Below are 23,801 nucleotides of genomic sequence, written 5' to 3'. Positions count from 1 at the left end.
TCTTGATTCAGAAGGAGAAAGCTTTGGACTGAACTGATCTGAGTCAGCTATTCCTTATTTTGTAAGTACGATATGAAAGTGAACTTGCAACCATTTGAGGTGATACAATGCTTAGTGAGACATAGATTTTCACATAGCCTTATTTAATCAGTTCAGGAAGATTGTTCCAAATAAATGAAGCGGTATGAAAACAATTCTAGTTGGGATATCTAGTTTTCATTTTTCTTTTTCTAAGGGGAAACTAGAAGTTGTTTAGAAATATATATCTGCTTGTATTTATGTTCTTTTTTCCTACCCAGTACAATTGTAACTGGCATGAACATAGTTATAACTCAACAGTAAATACGTTAAAGGCAATTGCTTGGATTTTTCAAGGAGAAAATGACTGAATGGATATAAGCATAATATCATAGAGTTCAAGAAAAATCTGAATTATTACAGCCAAATCCAAACCCTTTTGCAGCAGGGGTTTATCTACTGACCAAAAAAAAAAAAAAAATGCTTTCCAAAGCAATAACAGTGAAAAAGTGACTTCTTTTTGATCACAATGCCATCTTTTTAACAATGTAATAATTAATACCACACTTAATTCTGGTAATTTGATGGCCCACTTCTATCTCCTGTGTTCTCATGCTATGTTCCAATATTGTTAAAATCATTGCTGATGACTTCATTAGCCAGCTAATACAATTCCTGTTGTGTTGATGCTGTTACCCAAGAGCGGAGAATCTGTAACTGGAAAATTTCACTTCATTTATTGGTTTATTGAAGCGTTAATTTTCATGGTATTTTCCTCTTTCAATAATTAAGTAAGTCTTCCATTGGAGACTTCAGGGATAAAATTCAGGAAGAAGAAGGAAGAATGGAAAGAAGGATATAGATAATCCTGATGAAGGGTTTGTCTCAGTTTGGCTTTTCCTGCAGAACCACAGGGTCCTTTAGGACTTTAGCAAACCAGCATGTAGTTTCAATCCTGAAGAGTCTATTTTCAGCTCTGCCAAACGCAAGATGGAAGGAAGGAGCACTTCCATTTTACAGAGGATGATCTACAAAGAAAATTTCAAGAAAAGACTAAAATTGTACTGATTTACAGTTCAGATCTTGGGACTTTATAACATCATGCTTCATGCCTAAAAGGAAAAGGGCTTTGCAAAACATAATTAGTCTTCTGAAAACTATGCATGTACTCAGCACAGGAAGAAGCAGAATTGCCTGTTGTTTGAATTACTTTAATAATGATATTTCTTTTAGAAAAAAAAAAAAATCAGGGAGATTTGGATAAATATCTTCTTTTTCCACGTGATATGTATATATAATGTGACACATCAGGTGTCTCTTTGGCTGCTGTTGCTAAGGGGTTGAGGAGGAGAGATTATAATCATGGGACACTGCTCTAGGCTGAAAGTAAGACAACAGAAGGCTATGTATTACCTCTAAATAACAATTATGTGACAAGTAGAAGATGGATGGAAGCAGTTCACTGGGTTTCCAGTAGTGCAGAACAATGTGCACAGGGACTCAACAGTGTATTCTCTGTATGTAGAAACAGGTAAGAGTTACAGTTTCTACATTGTTAAATTTTAAATGATTGATTTGCTGAGGTTATTTGTAGTGATTTATTTGTACAACATGGTTGAACAGCATTATCAGCATTCTAGGGCAGTTTGCTAATGTGACATGTATCTTCCTCTTCATCTGCACTTTGAGTTATTTTTTAATTAAGGAGAAAAAATAATCTGTCACCGTCGTTCTTAATACTTCAAAAATGTATTTTGGGGACTATAAATTTGGTTTTATGTTATTCTCTGAAACATATGTTCATATGTTCCATTGTATTCAGACAGATGTAATGGAGGATCCATTCCTTGGTACATTTAAGCCTAGAACATATACCAAGAAGGAGCTGAGCACTAGATCTTGAGCATCTGGGGGATTATGTAGTTTGTACTGCTATTTTTTTTTTTTTATATATTTGAAAATCAAATTCAGAGAAAGGATGAGGAGGTAGCTACCCATCTCCGATGTTCTTCTATACATCTCCTAATGATTCATTGACTATAACTTTTTTGTGTATGTTTTGACATTTCTTGTAGATATACAAAGAGCTGGTAAGGAGAGGAAATAATATTAGAAATTAAAAGAATTATGTATTAGTGGAGATTTCACTTTGACTACGGCCTGATTCATGACTGCTGGGAAGTCACTTCCTTCCACCTTCTTCAGCTTTCCCATATAAACGTGATGATAATGGTACTGCCCTTGATTTGAGGTCTTGGGATAATAAATACCATAGAAGGAAAGGAGCAAGCCCAAGGAAGATCCATCAATCATATCATACCATGGCCATGGTGCAATTCACCGAACACTGACCTGCAGATTGACCCAACAAAGTCTTTATATTAAAACACCTAGCACCAGGAGAATATAAAGCAGAAAGGCAGTGGGGTGTATCTTAAGTTCAATATGTGCAGCCATACAAAGGCGACTCTACAGACTGAGTACTCAGTTTTTGCCAATACAATTCCTATGACAACAACTGCATGGAGGGAGTGGTGAAGGCTGTTAGAAAAGACTGTGTTTTGAAGTATAAACTAGAACTGCAGTAGCCTTTTATTTTTATTTCTGCACCCAGAAGCCTGAAATTAAATCTTGTTAAATAAATTTTTCTGCTACTATTAATCCTTCCTGGCATTAGGAATAAAGGTGAATGAGGTATAAAGAGACAAATATAAGTTGCTTTCTTTCTTAGAAGTACAAAAAGCCAAACAGAAACATACATATAAACTCCTTGAGAGACTGATAGTCAGATAACTGGACTACTAGTGAGTATTTTCAGCCAAATTACAGAATCTGCTTAACAGAGCTGCTGTTACTAAACGATGAGTAGAGGAAAGCTAGGGATGCAGAGATTTTGCATCTCTCAACTGAAAAAGAGGTAATATCATTCTTGTACTTGACAGAGCGATATTCCACAAATTTGGATGATCATCATCCTGTCACTACTTTGTTTTCTTTGATTTGTTTTGATGAATGTCCTAGTTATGCCTTCGAAATGCATTAGTCTATAGGTATCATTGCAGTAGTCATAAAATGAAATTTCTATGTAATGTAACAGCCCACTTGGGTGCAGAATTCTGGGGTTCACTGCAGGTAACACTGCTCTGGAGTATGACTTTTCATTGTGCTCACCCCTGCAGCAGACTTAGGTAAGAAGTAGACCATGCCAGAATAACTATCACACCAGTGCCATTAAAATACAGAGAAAATCAAGCGTCATAGCATGATCAGGGAACAAGAGAGATTTAAAGTGTGAAAGAGAAAAAAGGAGAAAAAGAAATTATTTTAAATTCTGTTGAATGTTTTGCCTGAGAAAATAATTTCCGTATATAAATATTCTATACAGTGATATGTTTGCCTGAGAATTAAACAATTTCCTCATTATTTTCCAATGCCACTTCATGAGTACGATAGTCATTACCACAGAATTCTTCTTCATTCAAATTATTAAGAAATAATCAACTTGTGTTACTGTACATTCTACACATTTCCATCATAAAAAAAGATTCTAGTAACAACAAGCTATCCAAATCAGAGTTTACCAGTGACTCATCCTGCACGTTTGTCACTGCCAAGTTTTATATCTCTTGTAGATCAGTGATTACAACTGCATGGGTTTGGTTTTGACTTTTAAAATGTTCAGCAGCAGAGGACAAAGAATTCCAGAACTGATCCTTTTGATCATGCTTTGCAGTCAATTTCTAATCCTTGCAATGCACAATAAATTAATTTTGAGGTTATTCTAATTCTTTTTAATCAGCATGTTCTTTTATAAAACATGAATTCTAGGTACATTACAGAAACTTTGCTGTCTTTGTCAATAAAAATAACCATAAAAATATACTGAGTTAGTTGGACTAGATTTATTTTCTTCCAATATTGTTAATTATATCTCACTTTTTAAATTGGATATTAATCAAGTCTCCTATCAGTCATTGAATTATTTCATCTAAGATTGAAGCTGATGAACTCATAATGATGTGGGTCTTCCTGATTACCTTTTCTAATGCTGGAACAAAATTATCTCTAATTCTTGTCTTTGGAAATTACTAATCATAGAATCATAGAATCATTTAGGTTGGAAAAGACCCTTAAGATCATCAAGTCCAACATCCCTAAGCACCACATCTGTATGTCTTCTAAATACCTCTGTGGATAGTGACTCAACCACTTCCCTGGGCAGCCTGTTCCAATGCCTAACCACTCGCTCTGTGAGGAAATTTCTCCTAATATGCAACCTAAATCTCCCCTAGCTCAACTTGAGCCCATTTCCTCTTGTCCTATCGCTTGTTACTTGGGAGAAGAGACCGACCCCCACCACACTACAACCTCCTTTCAGGTAGTTGAGAACAATAAGTTCTCCCCTCAGCCTCCTTTTCTCCAGACTAAACAACCCCAGTTCCTTCAGCCGCTTCTCATAAGACTTGTGCTCTAGATGCTTCACCAGCTTCGTTGCCCTTCTCTGGACACGCTCCAGCACCTCCATGTCCTTCTTGTAGTGAGGGGTCCAAAACTGAACACATTATTTGAGATGTGGCCTTATCAGTGCCGAGTACAAAGGGATGATCACTTCCCTAGTCCTGCTGGCCATAGATCTTTCAATAGTTCTATAGAGTCAGTAGTATTGATTAAAAGAGCTGCAATGCTAATGCTTAAATTCTGAATTAAATTCTCTGGTATTCCTTATTTAGACTGTGTAACTTCATTGCTTTTTACCATCCACTTTTTTCTCCTTTTCATAGAAAATAGCATTATACAGTGACATCTACATTACCTGCTATGTTATAAAATATAGAACATGAATTTATATGGAGTATTCAGGATTTCTCTACATAAGTATTGATTTTCATTCCTACCTAATAATAGATGAGTATCAATAGTAGAGCTGTTGTTATTTGCTTTCAAAATATTTTTAAAACTTCCTATTTGTAGTTCATCTGCCTTGTGGTCAGAGTTTTCTCTTCGCAATGTTTTTCTTCCTTAAAAAACTTATTTCAGTCCTAACCACAAATTTATTTGTTTCCACCATCAGCTTTTTTTCCATAAATTTACATAATTTTCACGTTTTCTTTACTTACATAAGACAACAATATATATTGATGGCCTTAAATTCTGAAATTATAGCATGTCTAAACATTCCTTTACATGAAAAGGTTACTGAGAATGTGGTATCTCAAAAATTATTTCAAAATATGTCAAGAAAATCAAATATCTTTCTTTTGTTGTTTGTTTGTTTTTAAATAAGGGAGGGCCCATAGTCAGGCTGAGTTTGAGTTCTGCAAAGTAACTGTGACATAATATTAAACACTGAATTTGTAGGCAATAAGATGATAATGAGGTGTTAAGAAACAGCCAATATGGATTTGTCAAGAACAAATCATATCAATTTTTTTTTCTTTGAAAGTGTGGGTGGCCTAGTGGAAAGAAAGGCATAGTTAGTGTTTGTGAATGACGCCTAGCTGCAAGACATTACAATCACTGCAGAGCACAGAATGAGAATCCAAAAGGATCAGTACATTAAAGAAATGGCTTGCAATGAGTAACAAAAAAATCAGCAAAATGCAGACTACTATACTTACCAAAGATCAAATTTACAGATAGAATAAAGGGAAATAAGTGATTAAACAGCATTCTTCCTCAGAAAAATACTGCTATTACAGAAAATGGAATATTTAGTAGAATGGAAAACTGCATACTTCAGTTCTAGGAAATACTAAGAGGACTGCTACCTATAGAGTATGTGAGACTATTATTCCAATTATCAATAGTGTTAATGTCTCAAATACAATACCATGTCTAGCTTTGAGTCCTACGTTATAAGATGTAGAAAAGCAGTAGAGATGACAACAATAAAACTAAGTAGAAGATTCGAAATCACCGCTTTTAAGGAAAAGTTGAAGATATTTGGTTGATCTATCCTCAAGAACAGAAGCTTCATACAGACGAGGATAATGGTCTTCCATTGTAACTGTAAAAGTTTATTATAGGTCATCAATAAAGTGTTTACAATACTTTCAATATGGTGAGTTGAATAAGTAATAAACAGTACTGCAAAAAAACCCGGAAATATACACAAATATTAAGGAAAACTGTCTAATTATTGACTGAGCAATGAAATAGCTTATTCTGAAGATCTAAATTTAGGAATTTGAGTCACTGGACATTTTTAAAGACTGGACTGATAATATCTGGTCTTGTCTGAGGGCAAAAGAGCCTGAAGGACACGTGCTCATGAGTTCCTTTTGATCACAATATAGTGATTGTTTCTGGAACAGAGTTGGGATTTTTTTATTTTAATATGAAAATCATGCCAGTGACAATAAAATACACATAATACTCTAGCATCCTTTCCCAGAAATCATATTTTTGTTGAATGCTATGTGGTCTCTTTAAAGAGCATATGTACAAGAAAGAAATTTCATCGGTCTTTACACGTTTCAATGGTTGGCTGCATTTCATACATGTCAAATGTACAAATGAGACTGTATTGGCTGTGTACACTGGTAATGACAATATAATATTTGTATCCTCCAGTACAAGATTAGTCCTAACAGTACACTTAGCTTTTCTACGATACTTTTAGTTATTGGCTGTGCAAATGGTTATAAGAAAGAAAATATTTGAAGATTTATCACTGTAATTAAATCTGAACAAAGACAAATATGTGATTGGTAGAATTGTGTTTCAGGTAAGTGAGCAGTAGATACAGAGCCCCCAGAGCAGAAAAGAAGCAATTTCATTGCTAGCTGATAAATCGACAATATCTGTTTGCTCTATGTGGGTGCATTACAATGCAACAAATAAATTACCTTCATTAAATATTTTCTTGAAGGATTAATGAGCACTGATAATCAGCCACAGCAGCACAAAGAAATGCACCAAAATTATTTATCTGGTTGTGGTGGAAGGCTGGAGGAACAACCCATAGTTATCATTCATCTTAGCTAAAAAGAAGCCTTCTCCCTTCTGAATGTGAAGTGTTCTCCATCATTAGAGAGTGCCGCATATTGCACCCGTATTCTGTGGTTTGTACACAGAACATGCAAGCAGCAAGTGTGATGATAAAGGTTGAAACTGGGTGTGTGATAAAATTAGGTTTCCTATTTTCAGCAGGGGATATTCAGGCATAGATTTTTCCTGATACTTTATTTTGTTTAAATGAAATATTTCTGAATGGGAAAGCAAAGCCATCATGCAAATTTCATGGTTTATAGCTATATATAGTAAATTCATCTTGAGTGCACTTTTTGCTTCTTTTTTTATCAATAAAAAAAAGAGAAGAAGAAACTTCTCCAGAGTTGCTGAAACTCCCAGATTATCTCAGATTTTGGCTGTCATCAGGCATCAGTGCCATTTATTCGTCAAGTACTGCCATCTTGTGGAATTGGGGTAATCAGAAGAAAACCTAACCAGAGGAAGAGAAACATATTTTCCCAACAGGATACTGGAGGAGATGGAGTACAATATCTCCCACTGCATTACAAAAAGAAGACACAAAAGGGACTTACTTCTTGTACAAACACCATAACTCCACAGAAGTGCAATTATGGGATTTGCGTTTGCATGCTTTGCCCTTAAAGATGCCATATTTAACCATTGTGTGGACTGTTTTTGTGGCCTTCAAGGAGTTTGGTGACTTTCTTGTTACGTCTTCACTTGCCACCCAAAATACCACTTAGCTGACAGGACTGATGAAAGGGCTGTCCAGAAACTGCATGTTAAAAGGACGAAACAAGCAATTTCTCAGGAGAAAAGCCTTGAAGCAAATCTGGGAAACATTCAGGCACTAACAAACACAGGAGTGAATATGTGATGCTATCTGAATGCCTCCAGCACAGCTCTTGTTACAATACTTAAGGGCTTATTTCTTACTGACCCACGATGACAGAAAGGCTTTTGCATTACCATAGTACTGATGTTTTCTGCATCAGAATGATATCTCCAAAAGCACAATACAGCACTAACATAAATGCTTATATGTCAGTATTCCAGCTTCATTCATTATGGGAAGTATGTCACGTTGTGACAGTTTAGGAATTAGTGTTGTTAAATGGAGAAAATAGATCTACAAAAATCATTTAAGAAACTATAGTAAACAAAATTTCCCACCATAAATTCTTTTTGGCAGGAGATAGATGCTCTCTTCTCACTACTTTATCACCAAGTGACCCAGATTTTCACCTACATTGCCCACTAAAAAGTATTTAATAAAACACAGAAACAAATTGGACATTTGGAAGGCTTCCCAAATGACCTTCAGAAAACAGATACAAAACACCTTGAAGACATTTTTCTGTAAACAAGGCTGGTCATTCATAAAAGGAAATACCAGTTTTGCAGTTACCAAAATGACTTAAATAATTTTCACACCAAAACTTTGCATATAACAGAACTTACCAGCAGAAAAGTCCTCCAGTCCAAGTCACAGGAGAGTACCAATTTGCAGCTGCCTCTATAATTCATAATTTCTCTGTCTTTTTACTCTCTGTTTCTGTTTGCGTTGATGAATAGTATCCACATAAAAGTTTCTTTTGTGTTGGCAGTCAACTGTAATTTCCAGGAAGGGCTCTGCATCATCTTTGTGGTTTTGGCATAGGTGTCACATTAAAAATAAAAAAGATGGGCATAAAAATAAAAAATAAGATCAGCATATATCCTGTAAAAATACTCTAAACTTCTGTATACTGCAGTATTCACAGTTTCCTATTTTCACTTAAAGTTTTTTTCCCTATTGAAAGCAAAATGAGTACAGCATGGAGAAACCATTTACTCAGTCTTTTCTCAAAAGGAGATGACTTCAGAAAGTTCATATCTAGGGCAATTACTTCTTGATTTTACAGTTGTAGTTTTGTTTATTTAGATTTTGGTAGCACCGATTTTTAGCTTCAAAAATCTCTTGAAGCTCATCATTATTTACCTGTCAGGCTTGCGATGCATCTCTGGAGTTTAGTCTCCTATTAAAAAGTTAATACAATGACACTTGTGCTTTGTGCTTAGCCAAATGACACTGGTTCTAAAATATTTTAACCTAAACCATTATAGGAGAATATAGGCTTGAAGTTCACTAACAACTGCTGTACAAATGCTGTGTGCAATAAGCCTAGTGTCTTCTGTTTAGTCTTAGGCTTCTTGTTCTGAAATTCAAAAAGTTCACTCAGTGGTTTACCATTTTGTAAAAATGGAAATTCAGATAATATTTAAATGTAAACCTCTCTTCTTGTAGTTTACATGTGCTCCTGTGCTGAACTGCTGTGGGACTTGGGGCATATAAATGTATTCACTGTTGTTTTAGACTATTTTACTGTGTGTGTACTATAGATGACAGGCTTCTGTATAGACAGACAGCAATGTTTTAAATGTTGATTCTCCATCGTTCTCTCTTTATTAGTTGTTTTTATACGTCATTGCAATCATTTGGGTATTCTCTTAGGCATGATACTGCCAAAAGAAAATAAAACATAACAAAACAAAACAAAAACACGGGTTTTGTACTTGGACAGCCTTTGTTACCAATTCTGTCATTTAAGAACCCTAAATAAACTGGGAACATTCAGAGCCCCAGAATATGAACACCAACGCAAGTTTCATCCCCTACCATGGCTGCAAATTTAGAAGCATGAGACGTTTGTACAATGGATCAATGTCAAGCTACGCCCATTTTCCCATAATTGCAGTCATTCTCTTAACACCCTTTTGTAAAATCACTTCTGCAAGATCATCCATCTATTTCTGTCAGCTAAAAACTCATGGGTCCCCAGATCCCCAGCCAGCTGTGGTTGTTTCTGACTGCTTCTGCATAGCATGCATTGGAAATTGCAGAGTTTCCTGAGATATTTCCACTGAAGCCTATGCATACTGTATGGACGTAACCCTCAAAATTATATTTAAGAATCTGCTGAACTCATTAACCAGGTCTGATAGGAGAGAAACTTCATAAAGTGTGTAAGGGGCTTTTCACCTGCAAAGAAGGTTCAGAATTCCAGATCAGTTCTGGATCTGAGCATTCAAATGCAAAGTCTTCAGGTATTCCCTGGGGTTTTGCTCTTTAGAAATGAAAAACAGGAGTAATTCCTTCAATGTCAATGCGCTGACAATGATCAAGAAGTTAACTGCTAGCACTTTTGGCTGTGCTTTAGAGTTTGGGCTCCTGGCTGGAATACAGATGCTGTAGCTATGCACAAATAAAAACATTAACTGCAGCTTAATAGCATAAATGATTTGAGTTTTAGATTTGGCAGAAGTTCTGTTACTTTTTTCTCGGTACCCTATCCCAGTACCCATTCATCCATCACTCCATTTTTAACAGCAAAAATAATTTAGAAGGTTACAAAATGACAGTATCCCCCCTGGATTCGGCACCAGCAAAGACTAAGTGCTCTGTTTCCTTAGAGGCACAAAAATTTATTGCCTGAAATACGTTAGGAGTAGTTCTAATTAATAAATGAATAATTAACTGTGTGTGTTTTTAGGGTACAAGTGGAGAAAACTCTATTCTACGTGAACTACAAATGAACCCACAATGACAACTACTTTACACTTGGTTTGAACTACTTTTTAGCCAGAGCAATTAGTGAGACTGATTGCTTCCATTTGAATTGGTAACAGGTGTCTTCAATTAAAGCCTATGCATTTTCCTTGAACTTGTATGTTCATCATCACTTTGTAGAATTTTATGCTCCCATGAATCATTTCTGCCAGATAAGACATCATAGCAAAGTGTGGCAATGAAATTTTCAGAGAGAAATATTTTGGGCTAATTAGTATTTTGCCTGAAACATAACAGAAGAGGAAGGAAATTTTGAACACTCAGAGAGCTCTCTGTGAGCCCTGAACTCCTCAGGGTCCTGTGTAACCACTCAGAATTACAATTAGATCTGAGAAAGGTTTTAAGCAAAAAGTCAATGATGTGTGCAGCTTAATTCTGTTTTGGAGAAGTCTTCCCCTACTGTCAGGTAAATATGACTAGTCCTTTAACATAACATTTTTGTACTAATACCATTGATTTTTCATAAGAAAATTTTCATCTGACTTCAAAACTAGACTGAACTTCAAAATTAAGCCAGAACATCCTGCATTGCTACATCATTGCTTGCACTATTGGCTTATATTGCTTAAAAAACTAGTCATTGTGCTTTTCCATTCCTTTTTGACCATCATGTCAGGGAATGGTACAACACAGGGATAAAAAGGACAGATCAGTGGGAATTTCTAATGCTTTCTATACTGTTAAAGTCAAACTGCGCACCTGGCTATGGAATATATTTAGCTAGAACGTTAATGTATTTTACACTTCTTGTACCATGAGCTATACTAGTTCCTCTCTTATCGTTAGTAAAAAAGCACACAGAAAAATTTAAATTTTGAGGTGTTTCCTCTCACCCCTTTGACCCTTTCCTTTTCCAACTAACTTTACATCAAGAACACATTTTGACTGTAGTGGGAATAAAAGTATGAGAGAACGAGACTGACACATGTGCAATTACTGTCTTCATATCGCTACTGAAGCTGAGAGTAGTCACCTAAGAAATAAGCATCTAAAAACTTGGAACTTTCTATACCAATGGAGTAGTTTGCATCTTGCAGCAGTAGCAGGGATTTTATATACCTGGACTAGCTTTGGCTTTTCTGATTTTGGAGTCAGTTCTTTAAAGACTATCACGGGGGGAGATTGCAGAAGAAATTGCCTTACAGGTAATGTGTCAGTTTAAGTAGTGAAGAATATTTTTTTAAAGCATGAAGACAAAACGAAACAGTGGAAGGTAAGATTGAAAGGAAAACAACATGTAAAAAAGTATACATAAAGTTAAGACTTTAAAGTCTCAATTCGTGGAACTCCACATGAATAATTCCCTGCAAGGAATTCCCTGCTATATCAGAATCTCATTAACTTTACTGATCCTTCTAATACAGAGACATTAATGCATCTAGGTTTTTAATAAACCACGATATAATTGCATACAGAATAATAGGAAATAATATTTTTTTCTCAACAAATTATTATGAGTATAACGGGAAAAATATATACTTTTCAGGTGAACAGTGATTTGTGGGATAAAAATGAGAACCAAGGCACTGGCTTTAATTACCCTTTTAAAAAATCACTTTCATTAGTCTTTGATCCATCTGATTATGGGGCAAAGCAGTTGGTAGCTTTGGTTTAAGGAATTATTCATTGATTGTAGGGATTTAAGCTGCATATGGGAAGGGTTCTGAGGTTCTTCTGTGAAGCAAATGTAGAAGAAGACAGAAGTGTAGTGTGGTAATACTACCTGCAAGGTAGGTTGAACAGTTATTAGAATCTGCTGATTTTAAAAACAGATGTTCAGAATTAAAAACTGTTTATACACATACATGGAAAAGTCATCCCTAGCTCTATAGGATGCATCTTCCTATAGTTCACTGAAATTTTGAACAAGTACAGAAAAGAATGCTTTACATATTATTCCTGGCTTGACCTAAAAGATTAGAAAAGGGAATTATCTAATATTTTATGGGTGATTTCTGAGTCTGTTGAATAATTTAATTAATTTTCTTGAACTAAATCTGTCCCGTGGACTCAATGCTTGTGTTGTTTCCCAAATTCCAAGGAGAGAAAAAAAAAGTCTTCTCTTCAGTTCTAAAACAAACAAACAAAAAACCAAACAAAAAGTTTAAAAGCTTTTAGCTCTTGTTTTTTTCTAGATTAGTTAAATAAACATAATGAACATTTATTGAGTGTAACCAATTTATTGAGTGTAACATCACACAATATTGTTTCTATAATTGCTTTCTCTTATTTGTTCTGTTTTCTTTCAGAGATCATCTATAGCTGGGTATTTAATGAATTTCCATCTTTTGTGGCAGAAGATAGCAGACGCTTCATCTCTCAGGAGACAGGCAATCTCTACATCTCCAAGGTGCAAACATCTGATGTTGGCAGCTATATATGCCTAGTAAAAAACACAGTGACAAATGCCAGAGTTTTGAGTCCTCCTACCCCTCTGACACTGAGAAACGATGGTAAGAAAGGCATTATTTGTGGGTACCACACAGAAGAAAAAAATACTAAGCCAAAAATACTCTAGTTAATTTAAGAACCATGATTTTATTGTTTTTCAATATATGCATGCATTTTCTGCAGCAATCAGCAAAGGAAAGATGTTCAAGGAGAGTTTCTTTTAAAACATCTAATAGTTGTGAGAATATTTAGATCTCTGAAGAGTGAGGTGCAATCTGACACCTCCTGATGTATTTTGTTTAGAACAGTTACTCCTTCTTGCTATTCTGGTGCTCTGTCACTGACAGAAAGAAGCAAATCTCCTTTCTCAGTAATGTCTGTTTTTTAGGGCCCAGTTCAGTTGCCTCAATGCAAGTGGCCACTGCCACACTGAGACACCCTCAGGCATCTGAGACACCCTCAGGCATCTGAGACATCGACAGGGGACTGGCAAATATCACATAGGGCATACGAACCAGCAGCAGGGTGCCAGGAGATATACATTTGTGCATCTCAGATGACACAAGGCACACATGGTGAGACAACTGAACAGACGTCGTATTGCTTAAAACTTTACCTGTTGCTGTACTAAAGACCTGTTACACTTCCAGGCTCCAGTTCAAAGCACTGATTAAGTACCACCAAGAACACTACAATAGCTTTGATTACAATGATAGTTACCCAGGTAGTTTTGGACTTCATCAAGGCATAGAACTGCAGTATTTTTTCTGTAAATAAGTACCTAAACCCTATTATAAAAAAGCGGCTTAAGATTTTTTCCCCAAAATCAAGAGAAAACACCTTTAAACAATATTTCATATGGAGCAGTATGACATTTCAATATAAATGATATGTAACTCTGATTCTGTTGGAATGTCTGCCTACAGAGGCAACTGTGTTATTTGCTCTTTTGCAGGAAAAAGATTCATATTTATTACATTATAATTGCTTTTTTGTTTTGTTTTCTTTCAAAATAATGTTATTTTTTAGAATAATAATTAATGATTCTATAAGTGCCTATATTTTCCTTTTTTCCAAGATGTTCCACATTTAATGATGCTTTCTAGTTCTTCAGAAATACATTTCAGCAATTCAGCATATGTGAATCCATACTTACATAAATCAGAGAAAGAGGGAGAGAAAAAGACTCTGAGGCTTTTATCTTGCTTATAGCTTTTTCTAGAACTAAGACTAGTCCTGTGCTGTAGAAGCATTACAAAAGCTGGACTTTTAAAAACAGATGACTTAGTTTAACAGTAAGTAGAAATTATGTCCACAGATTAGAATGGAATTCAGTTAATCTTTATTCATCGTAACGAGTTGAAATTTCTGTCTGCACAGCATGCAGCCTCTGCAGCAAAAAGCTGCATGTTTTACTGTATCATTCCCTATTTTCTTTTGCTGGTTTAGTACCTATGCTAATTATTGAGTTTCAGGTGTTTAGTTTTACTGAATTAACATAGCAGACCTGATCTTTTTAATATCAAACTTTGAAAATTAGAAAAACCAAACATTGACTGCCTTTTTAATCAGTTTGAACTCTGACAAAAAAGATAGCATTTTATTGTCATATTTATTAGTCATATCTTGCTCTATTGTTTCTTTATGACATTTCCTCATGCTTTTATTGGGTTCCAGTATTGTGCAGAAATTCAACAGATTAATTATCCATAGCGTACTAACAGTACATAGGCACACAGTACAGTATAAGAAATTGAGAGACTAAATAAGGATAAATGCAGCAGTCTACATCACTGAGCTAAGAAACAAAATCTGTGAAGAAAAACTGCACAGATTTTCTTAAATGTCAAGTGGGTAGTATATACCAGCCTCAAGCAAATTTGTGTTTCACAGCTGGCTGTCATACAACTGTAATAATCCAACTTTCTGAACTGTGCTGGAGTATTGGGGAGGTGTTTGCACATAGATGAACTGCTCCTCAGCAATCTCCCGGTTCATTTTTTCACATGCGTGAATTTCTACCAGGCTTCCATGCCTTAATTTTTATCTGTTGAGATTTCTGAAAAGCCCCTTTATTGTAATAGACTTCTTTAGTATTTCTTAGTAAATTGCTTGGTTTCCTGTATGACTGAGCCAGTTTCTCAGTGAAGAGACCCAGACTTTCTACCTAACCTTGCAGTCTCCATAAACCTACCTTGAAAAAATATTCAGGAAAATTCTGGTTGCAAAATCATATTTATTATTTAAGACATCTGCCTTGGTCTACCTCCTCCACAGAATGCAGAAATATGGGCCTTTAAGAAACTATCTGGGATCACAATTAAAATATTCCATTAATGGTACAGTACTTTTTCTTTTTGATATAAATTACTTTAGGAGCTATTGCCTTGTCTATTGACAAATATTAAAGGGTGATGACAGAATTTTAAAATTACATATATATTATACTCCAAAATATGGGATAATATAGATGCTGAAGAGGTGCTCATTAGAGTCAAAGAAATTTAGAGTAATTTGTGGAGAAACAGCTGAGCATGGATACTAATAAGGAAGTGAGAAATTAAGACTGACATTAAAACAAATATCGAAGTACCTGAAAATGTACTTGATACTATGTTGTTGAGTTCTGTTATATGATTTTGAATATGGCTTTTTAAGCTTTTTTATTATAAAATAAATTGAATCACTTTCAACTTTTCAAATAGTCACTTAAGTTTAAAAATCATACAGCTTTCTGAGTTCTAATGGTTGGCATCACAACTGACATTATCCTGCTCAGTCAGCACATTTGTCAAACCACAGGAAGAGCTTATGGTTTTAAACAGCTTTTATAAATGGCACTATATAAATAAAACAATTTATATAGTCAGTATTCTCTGGACATATGAATCATTAACTCAAAAATATTCTACTTGATATATTTATCATCATTCTCAGATTTAGATGTATAAACAGTACCTGTACCCAGGGGACTGGACAGCTTGTGATGAAAAACAATCCTGTGACAACATTGCTCTCTATTTATCTATGAGGAAGAAACGGAATAATATTAAGGCTTTTTGTCAAACTCTGCAAGAATGTAGGAACTTCCTGGGCTTTTATTAATCTTTTATTTCTTTCATGATGTGTCTCAAAGGGGAACTTAGCTCCTTGATATGAAGCAAATTAAATAAAAACATCAAGAAATCCTTCAATGGATTCTGAATAAAATGAATACCTCATTTGTTCAGATGTCCTTGACAATCAGTCATTTCGTACAATTCAATTTCACTTCAAGCTGGGTTATAAAAACACTCTAAAATTCTATCTGAGGAGATAAAAAAGTTTTAGCAGGAAACTAAATCATTAACTGCCTATATAATGCATTGGAAACTTTGAGGAATTATTTAATAACTGTTTACAAATAATAAACAAGGTTGTTAAAATGGATCTTTGTAGGCTTGGATGCTGATTGGGAGCAGTAAATTATCTTGACTAATAAAAAAACCAGAAAGCCTCTTCAAATTTAGGAAATAGAAACCTAGGGAGTATGAAACATTTGATGCTTGATAACATAAGGCAGTTATTTCAAGTTCACACATTTTCATTCCAGTTTTTCTTCCTTTTTTATCTTTTTTTGAAAAGATGTTAACTTTAACATTATTACTGTACTGGAGAGAATTATGTAATGCTTCATTTTATCTCTGTGTAGATACTGTCTAGTGGCTTTGCTACGGTGAAATTTCCAGAAAAAAAAAGAGAACCTGTACAATTTCAGACATCAGAGGATACTTTCTACTGTGTCCATTAGAGCAAATTAGTTTGTACCTCAACAGAAGTCGGTGTATCTCACCAGACATATTCTCATGTAACTGAATGCAGACCTTGACCTTCAAATTCTTTTTCCGTGTCATCATAGTTCTGTGAACTGAATCTTGTCTATCCTAATTCTATTGTTTAATTCTATGTGATGAATAGTCTCACATAATGACAGAACATATAGTTATCAAGGTATTAAGGATGTTCATTTCTGCTTTTCTATGATGGAATCTGTTCTGCATGTGCTGATTCAGGTTGAACTCCGGGATATATTGTTTGAACATCACTGGGTTATCTAAAGATCTCTTTCCCAACATTAAGAAAAGTTTGGAAGAAGTCATAATAATTTCCCCAATCGTGGAAATTAAGCAATAAAAAGGGCCAGTATAGGATAGTAAGGTAATAAATAATAGACAAAGACAGAACAAAATCAACAGTTTCGCAGACATAGACTATTTCCGTCCCTGAAGAATGCTGATAGTTGTTAATTAACTGATATTTAGCATTAAAAAGATTTGCTTAAAGATTAACCCTACTGTTTATGATCTGTCAGTTTTCCCCTTCAGAAATGGACAGATTTTTTTTTGTCCTACTTGCATTACGAGTTTTGTCTTCTAATGTGTTTATTCATATGGAGCTGAATTCTAGAAGACACAAAGCATACCTGGATTGTAATGGGAGTTGAAAATACCTATCCAGCTGTGACTTAATCCTGCCAGGTTTTCTGGAGTTTCCAACCTTGTAGGCTGCCTCTTTTGTGTGGGTTATATTGCAAGATCATTAACTTACATTTTTAAGTGTCCAGTCACATCTCATATTTGAATGGTGCAAGTCCATAAAATCTATTCAAGACTGAGTGGAAACTGTGGGAAATCCTCCTAATGCTCTAGGACAGAACTCAAACCTGAAATACTCCTACTCTGATTTTTTTCAAGCAAAGCCAAACTGTCTGGGCAAAATCAAGTTTGATCTCTAGCACTATACAAAGATCGATAGCACTGACAGAGACATTAGAGTACGCAAGGTCTGCTCCAGGGTAAGGCTGATAAAATGGCAATGTCCCTGGACAGCCGTTACTCCTGTAGTAAACATGTTGTTTCTCCCCTGAAATTGTAGTGATGTATTTTAATTATGGGTCATTATGAAACTGAAAATAAGAGACTTCCCACAATCTCTGCTTTTCTCTAACAAAAATACATCCTTCATGGGTTACAGGTATTTTGAAGAAACACTTTTTGTCTATGTCGTTCTGGCTTTTGTGCCTAGATCCCACTGCTACATTGACAAAAATAATAGGATGAAAGTCAGGATTAAAGAAAACCAGTATAATCTTGTTTTAATTAAAAAATAAATCAAGGACATATATATAATAATGAGGGGGAGGTGTTGGGTTTGCTTTTTTTTTTTTTTTCCCCAAAAAATATTAGTTTTTCTTTCCATTTAGAAAATCTGGTTTTTACTACAGTCAGCACCAGTGGTCCTTCCACCTAAAATTCTCAGTGAACATCTCTAAGTAGGCAGGAAGTTTTATGGAGGGCTCCTATACAATAAGCCTTTACAGAGTGTTTTATTGTGATTGTACCATGGCTCAAGTGAACTATCAAACAGCATACAAAAGTTCAAGGACAGTATTTGTAAAAGATTTAGCCTAAAAAAAAAGTATAGAGAAAACATCCTGGGATGGTCTTTTAACAATATAAAAGGGTTGAACCCATGGGAATATTTCAGGAGGAAAACTGGGAAAGGTTTGGAAAAGATTAGGTTCCAGCATTCAATGTAGAACAAGAACTCTTATGCTGTGAAACAGTTTGCTTTGAGTTTAGTTTACTTTGAGCTCTGTTAAGATAACCTCTTTCAAGGAGTTTTAATTGCTAAGTTTTCCCACTCGTTTATAGAAACACTATCTGCTGGAAATGAAGTTGTTGCTCTTTTTAATTAGCTAAAGCAATTTAAGATTCTAGACATGTATCATCTTGCACATCTTCTGCACTCATGTTTTCTTGTTTTGCTTCTCCTCCTGATGATTTATGAAACTAATACACAAAGGAAAGGGTTAACTGATCCATATAGAGAGTACACAAAGCATAAAATAAACTGGAGAAAAAATATTCTTCTAAATTCAACTCAGGATTAGGAATGCTGTTGCATCAAACTGTAGCTATTAAGATTTCAGATGGAAGTATGTTGGTAATATTTTAATTAATGGTGATTAAATTAAAATTTGTGCAAACTGATAATGAAAATAGCGTTTATAGCTGTGAATGGTTTCAAATTATTAAGAATGGTCATACCTAATGTTATGTATCTTACTGTCTCAGGATCTTAGATACAAATTCACAAGTGACTGCTTGCTTTGCAATCATGGGGTATGGCATAATGTTCAAATAAGAATGACTTGCCAGTTTGGTGTTCTTGTCAACATACATAGTGAAAAAATTTGATTGTGAACAGCAGGATTTTTGCTTGAGGTTAGGACTGCAGTAAGTGTATAACAGGGATGATTTGTTGCTGTTGGGTCTAAAACAGCTATTTCAATAGCTGTTGCTAATGGATGAGAAATGTTAGTGTTAGTTTGATCTTCCTTATTGAGGAAATAATAGGTACTTGTACTTGCATGGTTATATGAGGACTCTCAACTGAAAAACATTTCCCATTTAGGAAGCTCTTTCCAGTTAATTAGATAACAATGAATATTACAGCAAAACTACTTTGTGAAAAATTCCTGTCTGGACACTGCAACAATTTTGACACTTTCGGTACCTTACTGGAAAGGGAATATTTTGTTTTCATCCTGTAAAAGAACTGTGCAGGTTGCAAGAAAAATGGAACTTAAGGTCATATTTGAAGTACAAACAATTATGCCATTTACTGTAGGAGAAATGAGGTTCTTTGAGAACCGTGAACATGCCATCAGGAAAATAATTAGAAACCCTGTGAAAATTAGATCCTCCTTTTAATCATTTAGATTAAATAATATTTTCCAGATTTCTGAATAGCTTTTGTGAGCCTGACCTGGCTGAACAGAAGGCAATTGGAAAGGAGGAACAATAAACATTGGCCAGCAATGACTAAAAGAAATCTGCCGCAGATTTCTTGTGCCAAGTTCAGCACAATCTCCTCCCCTGTAAAAACAAAATGGAACAAAAAAAAAGTTTTGTGGTTTTTTTTGGCTTTTTGTTGACTCATATTTTTGGGGCTCTCAAGCAAGATGGTGTGTTGTCTAGTGTAGTGTAGTCCTGATTTTTCTTGATGTGTGTGACTGCTCAGAAAAATTATCTATATACATAGTCAGTGAAAATGTTCAGGTTATCATGTTTCCATACTACTATATATGCACAAATCTTTGTACTGGAATGTTGTATACAAGCCATTCAGATGCCCTCACTCATCTCTGAATGTCCAAAGGGTGAAGTTTGGTTTCATCCAATGCCAGATGTACTAGGTTTAACAGAAGAGCTTAGATGCTAAATTACATATATGTGAGAAATTTGATGGATTGAAGTCTAGGTTATGACTCAGTAAAGACTTCTCTACATAGAGAGAGCCAGCAGTCTTGGTCATAGTTACTGCTTGATGTTTTCAAACACAGGTAAACAGAGATCTCTGCAGCCCAAACGGTAGACTAGAAATTTTGGCCCCTCATTTGAAAAACTAGAGAAAATACCACTGCTCCCCTCATTGCTTATTCTGAGCTTACCTCATTGCTTTTGTGTCCTTAGAGTTTGTCCCCAGTTCCCTTTACTTCAGTCATAACACACCCACTTACAATTGAAAATGAAGTGCTTTTAGTTGTATTCGCTGTTTAAGAGAGGTACAAACCTCTCATCTATGTATGACATACATACACGATATTTATTAGTTATAAATAACTAATTTTAAAAATATTTCAATATAGGAATACTATTTCTAGAACGGGTTTTCTAGACAGGGTTCAGAGAATAATGCTGGACTATTGAAATGGCGTATAACATAAAGATGGATTTTAAAGTGGGAAGAGGAAAGGTTTGTTTAAGTTTTTGTTAAACAATTTGTTTTGGTTAAATATGATCTCTTTCTACATTTATACCTCCATAATTAGAAATACATGAACATCTTATCCCCTAGTTATAAACTAAAGAAGTTTGTTCCCTTGTTGTGCTGTATTCATTAAGATACTTTTTCCCAGAAACTGAATTACTAAATTTTCTTTGATATTAGGATAGATTCTAGTAAAGACTTCTTTCCATACAGTGATATGTGATAGGATTTGCTTGCTGAGTAACATGAAAATATTTTTGGTACTTTAGTGTTCAGTGCATTGCAGAATCCAATTTCACATGAGCATTTTTAGGGCTTCTCAAAGGATAAATTTATAGCTTAAAACTTGGCTAAGAGATCTCTAAGTGGAAGGAATATTGTGGACAGTTATAAAAAAAAACATTCCCACAGTAAATTTTTAGAGACTTACAGCAGGCGCTGGTCCTTCCATTTAGAATAAGATTAATGGCTAGTGAGTCAATAAATTCTTTCCAATGTACTGAAAATTTCTGCTGTGGCCAGGATGTAATGGTGAGCACCATCATTATATTTGAATTAATTTGGTTTGTGCTGTGAATTTACTGTCATTGTAAATGTGTGTATTCAGGGCTCTCTCTTCCAAATAAATATCTGGGGACATTTAATGGTGCAGGTCTTCAGGGAAAATGCTAAATATTCATTTGTCACAAAAAGACCCACATGATAGACAACCACATCACAGATGGCATCACAGATTATTGATAGAAGAAATTATATATGAACACTCCTGCCATAGTTTTGCAGTCAAATTTTTCTTGGGTTTGAATACATATTCACACAACAGATCTGAATTACATTGTGGTAGGATATTCAATTTGTGATCTATAAAATTATTAGAAAATTCTTATGCAACAGGACAAGTTCATCGCTCCTCAGGAGGTTTCCCGAAAATTGAGAGGAACATCCAAACCAATAAGAATTGCCTATAATTTTGTGGTTAGAGCACTATCCAGCCTGTAAGAGAAACGGATTAACATTCCTACACCATCTGATTAAGATCAGGGACTTCACCCAAAGCCCTCAGGCAAACACTCTGAATCACTGAACTATGGGGGTTGTATCTTTTGCTAATAAAATAATGGCAAGTATAAATCTGTGCCTAATCTTTCTCCTGAGTATAGGTAATCTTTGGCTTTTATTTTCTCTCTAGCACTCTGAGGATGTTTAGCCAGGAATCTTATATTCTTTTCTAGCTACTGTCTTAGAAGTTATCAGCCACTTATTCAAATATTCCCTGTAACCTGTTCCATTCAAAATTGGTTTCTGAAGTAAGTTAAAGACCTATTACTTAAACAGTTTGAAACAAATCCAAATCATTTTAGCTGAAAGGGTTTAAGGAGCCATCATGGAAGCTTATGTTCTGGGAGATTCAAGAGGGTAGTTAATATCTGGAAGACTAATGGAACAGAAGCATTAGCCTCTACACAGCTGGAGTAAGATGATGTGTCATGATTTGTCAGCAGTTTGATTATTTTTTTCCCCATGAAGGCAAAAAGTCTTTTTGTGTGGATACAGTCATAGACTCACAATTTTTCTACACTCTTCATTTGAGGTTGTAAAAATCATGGAGTGGTAGGCTAAATGAAGAGGTAGAGCAGTAATTTCCAAAGTGATAATGACTGATATCTTGTCTGTAGCTCTTTCAGTTGTGCTTAGCTGAAAGGACTGACAATCAGAAGCTGATCTTGCTACTTTATTCCATTCTCCATTTCCATTAAATGGCCCACAGGGGATAACGTAAACAGTTTTAGCTGTAGCAATATCTGTAAATGTTTGAAATTCTATTATTATATATACTTCTGTGGTATGTGAGCACCTCACAATCAGTGTTTACCACATTATTGTGATTTAGTGAATTGTGTCATCTCTATTTTTTGATAGAAAACTAAAATGCAGACAACAGTGTAGCTAAGGGTTCATAGGACACTTTAAGTAGTGGAGATTTGAACTCGTCACATATTTGCAGCCACGTCAGAGGAACAACTTGTTAAATGAAACCACTTATTAAAATTAAACTTGATTTTATGAAGATTTTTCCTTACCTGTGCTGGAGAATATGTAATAATTGCTCTGTGATAATTGCATTGTTATAAAAACATATCTGAAGGAGGGAACAGGGAAATCCTCTCATAAATATTGAGCTCCATTTCTGTCCGTGTGACTAACAAGCCATTAATTCTAACAAGGTCAAGCTGTGCTTAGTCCTGGGATATGTTTAGTCATTTGAATCAGTGCCTTTTTTGGTAATCAGAGATAAACCAGAAGGGTTATTAGTTTTTCATCTCAGTTCAACTTCACCCAGCCAGGGAAGACCCTGGCTGGACAGAAATGTGGAGAGCTCTCCTTCTCATACACACTGAAAGGGCAGAGACCCAGAAACTGGGAAAGATAAGGTGGGATGACTTGTTTCAGAATAAAGCCCAGGGGTAAGATTTACTTAAACAAACAGGAAGGTTTGTCTTTTAACCCCTTTTTTAATGCCAGACTACATTTCAAGATCCGGTAAGTCAGATTTGTTTTGAAGCGGTGTGTTTCATACCAATCACAAATTCAGCACTTTCATACCCAAATCTGAAGTCAGCTGAAAGACACAGCTTGTGATATAGGGAGTGTAGTAAACTAATTAGCTGAAGGAAGACTGAATCATGGGGGTCATCTCTGGGAAGGTAAAAGATTGACCAAAAGGAGGTGTTTTCATGGGAAGGCAGAGCATGGGAGCATTGAGAACGGCTCGCTGTTCCTCTATAGTGCTCAGACCATGTGCGCTCTCTGATTTGTTAGCCGCTTGAAAATCGTATATTATGTTTTTATTCTGTGTTGATCAATTTTATTTATTGTTATATTTCATGTTTGATAACTGGAAATAAAAAATGACTGAGAGAATTTTTTATGGCCTTAACCAAACCTCTGAAAGAGAGTCATGTATATAAGTCTGAGAGAGATTGATTCTAAT

At 35.1% G+C, this 23,801-nt stretch overlaps 1 protein-coding gene across 5 annotated transcripts in view; it reads left to right on the top strand.

The window, feature by feature from the left end:
- The window catches only part of CNTN5 (contactin 5), a 660,854-nt gene that overhangs the window by 475,996 nt on the left and 161,057 nt on the right, over positions 1 to 23,801 (top strand). For all 5 annotated transcript variants that reach the window (XM_087758088.1, XM_087758089.1, XM_087758087.1 and 2 more), the window contains one exon: positions 12,853 to 13,056. In XM_087758088.1, the coding sequence (XP_087614214.1) occupies positions 12,853 to 13,056 (204 nt within the window). The remainder of the gene's footprint in view (positions 1 to 12,852; positions 13,057 to 23,801) is intronic.

The sequence above is a fragment of the Nipponia nippon genome, unplaced genomic scaffold (genome assembly GCF_047370975.1).
Source record: "Nipponia nippon isolate SJK-2023a ecotype South Korea unplaced genomic scaffold, ASM4737097v1 scaffold_2, whole genome shotgun sequence".
In the NCBI taxonomy this organism is placed as follows: Eukaryota; Metazoa; Chordata; class Aves; order Pelecaniformes; family Threskiornithidae; genus Nipponia; species Nipponia nippon.
The sequence above is the reverse complement of the archived record's forward strand: the minus strand, read 5'-3'. Positions and strand labels throughout refer to the sequence as shown.